At 42.0% G+C, this 9080-nt stretch overlaps 1 protein-coding gene across 1 annotated transcript; it reads left to right on the forward strand.

The window, feature by feature from the left end:
• The first annotated feature begins 7616 nt into the window (after nucleotides 1-7616).
• On the forward strand, nucleotides 7617-8240 carry LOC138879001 (uncharacterized). The gene is made up of 2 exons (XM_070158573.1): nucleotides 7617-7817; nucleotides 7938-8240. Exons 1-2 carry the CDS (start codon nucleotides 7617-7619, stop codon nucleotides 8238-8240), a joined length of 504 nt encoding a protein of 167 aa, XP_070014674.1.
• The last annotated feature ends 840 nt before the right edge of the window (nucleotides 8241-9080 follow it).

Here is a 9080-nt window from a genome sequence, read left to right on the forward strand (position 1 = left end):
TGTAAGCCCCATTTGAATAAGCTTCTTGCACGACATATGGCTCATCCCATTTTGAAGTGAACTTCCCTACAGGTTTATGAGAAGTAATAATGGGTCTTCTTATGGCAAGGACTTGATCTCCTACTTGAAAGTATCTTGGGCGAACTTTTTTATTGAAGGCACGAGACAATCGAGCCTGATAACATTCAAGACTCTGTTGAGCTTCCAACCTTTTTTCATCAAGAGCCTCCAACTCTGCTAATCGAAGTCAAGCATTTTTTTCATCAGTGATGCCTTCTTGAATAGCTAATCGTTATGAAGGTGTTTGACGCTCGAGTGGCAAGACAGCTTCAACTCCATAAACGAGTGCATAAGGGGTCGCTTGTGTTGGCATGCGGTGGGTTGTCCTATATGCCCATAGAGCTTCTTCCATATGGTCGTTCCAATCTCGTTTGGATTTGGAGATGACTTTCTTTAATAAGTTGCATATAGTTTTGTTGAATGCCTCAACTAGACCATTGGCGGCAGCATTGTACATCGAAGAGGTACGTTGCTTAAAGCTAGAGAGACCACAAATCTTGTTCATCAACCTATTATTGAATGGCTTTCCATTATCCATTATTATGTAACAAGGAATGCCAAAGCGATAAATAATGTTTACTCGTATGAAACTTGCAACATTTTCCTTCTTCACTTCCTTAAGAGCAACAGCTTCAGTCCATTTTGTGAAGTCGTTAGTTGTAGCTAAGATGTATAGGTTCCCAACAGAGGACTTTGGCAGTGGTCCAAAAAAATCCAATCCCCAAGCGTCAAATGGCCAGGATGCAACAGTCGGGTGCAACACTTCAGGAGGTTGATATTTGCATGGAATTGACAAGCCTTTCATCTTCGAGTGTAGTCCAAGCAATCTTTTACCATCGTTGGCCAATAATATCCCATCCTTTTTATATGGAAATGGAGCTTTGGTCTAGACTGGTGTGACCGACATACCCCATAATGCGCTTCTTGCAAATCTTGGAGTGTTTCATCTTCCCCTAAGCATCGTAGGAGTACTCCCTTGAATGATCTTCTGTATAGGGTATCTTTGTAGTAAAGGAAGTGAGGTGCACGATGGCGGATTTCAGTCCTTCTCCTCGGATTTTCTGGAAGTATCCCATAGCATAAGTAGTTGATAATGGGTTGTCTCCATTCTTCTTTCTCAACTTCACAAACCGCGACAAGATGCTTGAGTTTATTTTCTTCACCTTCAGCCTCATTTGGCGGTGGTACTACCCATTTTTGGCAGATAATAACTTGCACTTGATCAAGCAAGGTTAACTATAAAGCTAGGGCAGCTAAAGCATCAGCCTTCTTATTTTCTTTCCTTGGCACATGTTGAATAGTCACATCACCAAGTCACCCCATTAGTTTTTTGGCGTAATCATGATAAGGGCGTAGTTCAGGCGTCTTGACCTCGTAACTACCTAAAAGCTAATTGACCACTAACTGAGAGTCACCAAAGACTTGCAATTGCAATCACTTCATTTAGACAGCCATTTTGAGCCCAAGTATTAGTGCTTGATACTTAGCAACGTTGTTAGAGCAGAGTTGTGTCAACGTAAAAGAGTAGGGTAGAACTTCAGATTGAGAAGTGACAAATACTACACCAGCACCAGCTCCTCCACGATGTGCAGCACCATCAAAGTACATCTTCCATGGAGGTTTAATTTCAATGACCATGGCGTCTTCATCAGGTAGTACATCAGTTATCTCCCAATCATTAGGTATAGGGTGATCTGCCAAGAAGTCCACTACGCTTGTCCTTTTATAGCGTTTTGTAGGATGTACACAATTTCAAATTGTTGAAACTGGAGGTACCACCTTGCTAGTCGATCACTAAGGACAGGTTTTGACATCACAAAATTGATAGAATTTGCTCTAGAAACCAAACGAACGACGTGAGCTTGAAAGTAGTGCTTCAACTTTTGGATTGAAAAGACTAGCGTCAAACATAACTTTTCAATTGGCAAATAATTCAGCTCATTTGGTGTCATCATCCTACTCAACTAGTAAAGGGAGTTTTCTTTCCCTTCACTATTTTCTTGGGCCAACAGTACTCCAACAGACCTTTGTTGTGCTGAAATGTATAGTATCAACGACTTTCCAAGTATAGGGGCTGCCAAAACTGGAGGCTTCATCAAGTAGGATTTAATGCTCTCAAAAGCATTGCTACATGCTTGGTCCCATTTGAAAGGGACACCTTTCTTCATAAGGAGACTGAATGGTTGGCACCTCCCAGCTAAGTTTGAGATGAATCTCCTAAGGTGTGCTAGCTTTTCTTGCAGATTTTTCAATTCATGAATATTGCGGGGCTCGGGCATTTTCAAGATTGCATCTAATTTGGCTTGATCTATTTCAATCCCTCGATGTCGGATAATGAAACCCAGGAACTTTCTAGAGGTAACTTCAAAGGCGCATTTTTATGAATTCATTCTAAATTGGTATCTCCAAAGTAACTCAAACACCATTCTCAGGTCTTTCAAGTTGTCGCTTTTCTTTCTTCATTTTACCACCAAGTCATCAATATAGCATTCGACATTCTTGTTGAGAAGTTTATCAAAGATATTCTGCATAGCTCTTTGGAAAGTAGCACCAGCGTTCTTCAAGCTAAAAGGCATTACCTTGTAGCAATAAATACCCTTGGGGGTATGAAATGCAGTAAGCTCTTCATCTTTTGGCGCCATGCGAATTTGGTTATAGCCTGATGAGCCATCCATAAATGACATTGCCTCGTACCATCGATCATCAGTTCTGGAATGGGAAGCAAGAATTCATCCTTCAGACACGCATTGTTAAGATCCCTAAGGTCAACGCACACTAGAATCTGGCCATTTTTCTTCCTTACACGGACAATACTTGAAACCCATTTTTGGTATTTAACTTCACGAATAAATCCAGCTTCAATGAGTTTGTTAACTTCGATTTCAATCAAGGGAACCAAGTCCGGCCTAAAATGCCTTTGAGCTTGTTTGACAGGGTTGATTGCAAAGTGATGGACTGCTACTTTCGGGTCCAAGCTAGGCATCTATTTGTAACTCCAAGTGAAGACGTCCCTGAACTCCTTAAGTAACTCAATATAAGTGCTCTACTCATCAGCTTCTAGTAAAGCACTTAGGTAGGTGGGTCTTGGTTCTTCATCGGTGCGAAGGTTAACTTCTTTTAGGGCATCAACTGTCGTCTTCAATTCCTTCTTCAAGTTCAGTTGGAACATCTTTCGCATATTCATCTTCTTGAGGGTCCCCATAGTTGAAGGATAAGTGATAACACAGTGAAACATCCTCCAATTCTACATTATCCTCCATTGAAGATGGAACACCATTCTCGCCTTGTACAGTAATATGATACGAAGAACCCACACTTTCTTCATCTTCGTCACATTCCTTAGTGTAGACCACAGTATATGGCTTTACCTTCAGTACTTCTTTACATTAAACCACAAATTTGTTTGTTGCCTCATTCTAGAAGGAACCAAACTTTAGAAATCCTCAGAGATCTTATGGATTTTGGGCGAAGCAGGTGTTCTTATGCTTTGAAAATTTCTTTGGAACATGTTCCCTTCTTTAATGGACCTAATATTTCAAACACGGAGGTCCTCACAGGTGATTTTCCAAGTCGATCAAAGATAAAAGGCTTGTTAGAAGTGGTAGATTCATCTTCTACGATGATATAATTGCTACTCGCCCTTCTTATAGAGATGCGCACAGGTGACGGTTGATTTTATCCCAAACCTTTACGCGGTTGTCTCGTTGCAGCTTCTGATGGTAGCTTCCCTAACTTTGATGGCTCATTAGGATTCTATCCAACTTTTGCAAATAGCTTGTAAGCGTTAGGATCAAAACCTTCATCTGTTCGCTTTGTTGGGAGTGCCACATTCTGCAAATGACTTTGGGCCACAAACCCTGCAAGTTGTTTTGAGGACAACTTTACTGCTTCGATTCATTTTACTGGAAGAGTTAACTCATTTAGCATGTTAGTTTGGAGATTAGATGATTCACCTTCATATTTATTCCTTTTAGGTACATATTGGAGCGCATGAATTACATACTTGCCATAAGACGCAATATGCCCTCTACAAGATTTATTCGTGTTGGGTTGTTCCTCTTCAGTAACAGCTTTGGCTTCACCAATAGTCACCTCTTCTCTTTTAGTTGGAGGCTCGTCATTCTTGCTTTTCATGCCATCATCAGCTTTTAGCTCCTTCACAATGTGATTCTTCAAGTAGAACTTTGCATCGGCAAAGTGTTACTTAGCCTCGGTAAATGGCTCATCATCAGCAACTATCTTCTTCTCGACTTCACCCTCATAGTATTCTAGACATTGATGGTAGGTAGATGGAACTACTTTATTCTCATGTATCCAAGGCCTTCCAAGCAAGACGTTGTATGAACTCTTTGCATCGATCACATGTAACCATGCACTTGATTGCATATCTTTAATGGTGATTTCCAGCCTGATCGCGCCTAAGGCTCTTTGCCCCCCTTGGTTGAATACTTGGATCATCACACGACTTTTTGAGAGTTCGTTCATAGGAGTACCAAGTTCTTTCACAGTGCGAATTAGAAAAATGTTCACTAAGGATCCTCAATCAACCAAAATTCGATTTACCCTTTCATCATGCATATAGCCAACCATGTACAATGGGCAGTTATGAAGAGTGTCACCTAGCAGAAGATCGTCATTTGTGAATGTGACCTTTTCCTCCCAAGTATTAACTTCTTGAGAAGTGGAATCGATGAGATTTTTCGAAGATGGTGCCAAGGGTAGGTCATCACTCTTTTCTTCCCCTTTATCAGCATTGTAACAAGAAGCCTCAATTTCATTACTGGAAATCTTTATGTGGAACTAAGATGGCAAGAAATCCTCCAAGGTCATTATATGTCGTGGGAACGAGTCACAAGTTTTTCAAATGTGCTAGGCTTGATACCTTGCAAGATGTAGCGCAAACCCCAATGCATGCCTTGGATGCACATCGCTATGCCTGAAGCTTCACTAAGCTGTCTTTGCAGTTGAGGCTTGCATTTCTCCAGCGATTTATAAAGTCTATATATGGTTCCCCCTTTCATTGATGAGTATTTGTAAGTTCTATCATACTCACAGTACATCTCGTACTATAAAAGCCATTGAGGAACTCTTGCTCTAGTTTATCCCAACTATCGATAGATCCAGCCTCGAGGTCTGTGTACTAGTCAAAAGCATTTTCTTTTAGCGAGCGGACAAACTGCTTGATGAGGTAATCTTCATAAGTTCTGGCATTGTTGCACGTCTCCACTAAGTGCACCACATATTGCTTTGGGTTACCTTTACCATCAAACTGTTGAAACTTTAGAGGTTTATAGCCAACAGGAATCTTTAACATATCGACCCTTGCAGTGTACAACTTTGCATATATAAGGGAGGATTTGGCAGCAACTTCATATTTGTTCTTAATGGTTCCTTCAATGAATTCCTTCAATTGATCGATTGGAATCATCCCTTCAGATGAGACAAGGATAGCATTAGTGGATGTTACTTGTCTTGGAGGAGAGTCACTCTCTAGGACTTCTGGGAGCTTGCTGGGTGCATGGGTGGATTCTTCTTTCATCAAGATTCTCACCCTGTCTGTTAACTTGTCAATTCTAGCCTCTTAATGGTTCTATGCATATGCGCATTGATTATCGCTAGTTGAACAAAGTTACAGTGAAGAACAGGTATCCATTACTTGTATTGATGACTTATTTGATCAGTTACAAGGCACCATAGTGTTTTCCAAGATTGACTTACGTTTAGGCGATCATCAGTTGAAGATTCGGGAGCCAGATCTCCCGAAGACTGCTTTCAGGACTCAGTATGGTTACTACGAGTTTCTTGTGATGTTATTTGGGTTGACCAACGCCCTAGTAGTATATATGCATTTGATGCATAGTGTATTTCGGTCTTATATTGACTCATTCGTCATTATGTTTATTGAAGACATTCTATTGTACTCCCAGACTCGAGAGTATCATGAGCAACACCTGAGGACTGTTTAGACCTTGAGAGAAAAGAAGTAATATGCAAAAATTTCAAAGTGTGAGTTTTGGCTAGACTCATTGGCATTCTTGGGTCATGTAGTATCGAGTGATGGGATCAAGGCGGATCCGAAGAAGGTTGAAGCAGTTCAGAGTTAGACCAGACCGTCCTCAGCTATGGAGATCCAGAGTATTCTTGGTTTGACATGGTATTACCATCGATGTGTAGAGGGTTTCTCATCTATTGCAACACTTATGACCAGGCTGACCCAGAAGGGTGCTCCATTCAGGTGGACAAAGGAGTGTGAGGAGAGATTTTAGAAGCTCAAGACAGCCTTGACTACAGCCCGAGTATTGGTATTACCTACAGGTTCAGGATCTTATACAGTTTATTATGATGCGTCGCGGATTGGTCTCTGCGCGGTGTTGATGCAGGACGGTGGGGTAATTGCCTACGCGTCCAGATAACTGAAGGTGCATGAAAAGAACTATCATATCCATAGCCTCGAGTTAGTAGCTATTGTTCATGCCTTGAAGATTTGGCGGTACTATTTGTACGGTGTACTTTTTGAGATCTATACTGATCACCAGAGTTCTCATCATCTGTTCAAACAAAAGGATCTTAACTTGCGTCAGTGGAGGTGGTTGGGGATGCTTAAGGATTATGATATCACCATTTTATACCATCCGAGAAGGACAATGTGGTGGCTGATGCTTTGAGTCGCGGGGTGGAGTCGCTGGGAAGGCAAATGTGGAGCTTATCATATCTACAAGTAGCAGAGAGGCCATTGGCATTGGATGTTCAGGCCTTATCCAACCAGTTTATTAGATTGGATATTTCTGAGCCGAGTCGGGTGTTGGCTTGTGTGGTATCTCGGTCTTCTCTTTATGATCATATCAGGGAGCATCAGTATGATGACCCCCATCTTCTTGTACTTAAGGACACGGTTCAGCACAGTGATGCTAAGGAGGTCACTATTGGAGATGATGGTGCACTGAGGACGCAGGGCAGGCTTATGTGTGCCCAATGTAGATTGTTTGCGTGAGTTGATTCTCCAGGAGGCTGACAGTTTGCGATACTCCATTCATCCTGGTGCCGCGAAGATGTATCAGGACTTGAGACATCATTACTAGTGGAGGAGAATGAAGAAGGACATAGTGGAATATGTAGTGCGGTGTCTAAATTGCCAGAAGGTAAAATATAAGCATCAACGGCCAGATGGATTGCTTTAGAAGTTAGAGATTCCGGAGTGTAAATGGGAGAGGATCACTATGGATTTCGTTTTTAGGCTTCCACGAACTCAGTGAAAGTTTGATGTAGTTTGGGTGATATTGGATAGGCTGACCAATTCAGCTCATTTCATTCCTATGATGACTACTTATTCTTCAAAGTAGCTGGCTCGAATTTATATCCGCGAGATTGTCAGGCTTCATGGCGGACCGGTATCTATTATCTCTGACCGGGGTACGCAGTTTACATCAAGATTCTGAAGGGTTGTACAGCAGGAGTTGGGTACTCGGCTCGAGTTGAGCACATTATTTCACCCTTAGACGGACGGACAGTCCGAGCACACTATTCAGATACTGGAGGATATGCTCCGTGCTTGTGTGATGGATTTTGGGGTTGCTTGGGACCAGTTCTTGACACTTGCGGAGTTTTCTTACAACAACAGTTATCAGTCGAGCATTCAAATGGCACCGTATGAGGCCTTATATGGGAGGTGGTGCTGGTCTCCAGTAGGTTGGTTCAAGACGGGCAAGGCTACATTATTGGGTACAAACTTGGTTCAAGATTCTCTGGAGAAGGTTAAGGTGATTCAGGATCGACTTCGCACAGTCCAGTCTAGATAAAAGAGTTATGCGGATCGGAGGGTTCGCGATGTTGAATTCATGATTGGAGAACGGGTCTTGCTTCAAGTTTTTCCCATAAAGGGTATTATGAGGTTCGGGAAGAAGGGTAAGTTGTGCCCTAGGTATATCGGACCTTTCGAGATTCTTGAGAGGGTTGGAGATGTGGCTTACAGACTTGCACAACTACCTACTCTCTCCGCGGTTCACCTAGTGTTCCATGTTTCCATGCTCTGGAAGTTTCACGGTGATCCGTCTCATGTGTTGGTCTTCATCTCAGTCCAGTTGGACAAGGATTTATCTTATGTTGAGGAGCCAGTGGCTATTTTGGATAGGCAGGTTCGAAAGCTGAGGTCAACGAATATTGCGTCAGTGAAGGTTCAGTAGAGGGGTCACCCGATTGAGGAGGCGACTTGGGAGACCGAGCATGATATGCGCAGCCGTTATCCTCATCTTTTCACCACTTCAGGTATGTCTCTATACTTGTTCGAAGATGAACGATTGATTTAAGAGAGGGAGGATGTAATGACCCGGCCGGTCGTTTTTTAGAGTAATAGCCCTGATCCCCTATTTGCTTCTTTCCCCGTATCTTTTTCTGCTCATGTGACTTGCCGGGAGGTTCCATTTTTGGTTTCAGGATATTTTGGGACACTTAGTCCCTAAAACGGAAGCTTAAGTTCTAGGATTTTTGACCGTAGTTATAATTGTATGAAGACAACTCAGGAATGGAGTTCTGTCGGTTCTGTTAGCTCCTTTGGGTGATTTTGGACTTAGGAGCATGTCCAGATTGTGTTTTGGAGGTTTGTAGCTAAATTAGGCTTGAAATGGCAAAAGCTGAATTTTTGGGAAGTTTGACCGGAAGTGGACTTTTTGATATCGGGGTCGGATTCTAATTTTGGAAGTTGGAGTAGGTATGTATTGTTGAATATGACTTATGTGCAAAATTTGAGGTCAATCGGACATGGTTATATATGTTTCGGCATCGGTTGTTGAAGTTTGAAGTTTCAAAGTTCATTAAGTTTGAATTGGAGGACGATTCATATTTTTAACGTTGTTTGATGTGATTTGAAGACTCGACTAAGTTCGTATGGTGTTTTAGGACTTGTGGATATGTTTGGTTGAGGTACCGGGAGCCTCGGGTTGATTTCGGGTGGTTAACGGATCATTTTGGACTTGTGAAAGGTTGCAGATTTTTCTGGTTTTCCAGTTGCTAGTATATATTAAAGA

The sequence above is a fragment of the Nicotiana sylvestris genome, chromosome 10, assembly GCF_000393655.2.
Source record: "Nicotiana sylvestris chromosome 10, ASM39365v2, whole genome shotgun sequence".
NCBI lineage: Eukaryota > Viridiplantae > Streptophyta > Magnoliopsida > Solanales > Solanaceae > Nicotiana > Nicotiana sylvestris.

Bases quoted from the DNA above. Each gene is read 5' to 3' on its own strand.
- LOC138879001 (XM_070158573.1), top strand. From the start codon at position 7,617: ATGGATTTTGGGGTTGCTTGGGACCAGTTCTTGACACTTGCGGAGTTT. The intron at 7,818-7,937 runs GTGATTCAGGAT...TTTCCCATAAAG, and splicing joins ATTCTCTGGAGAAGGTTAAG to GGTATTATGAGGTTCGGGAA.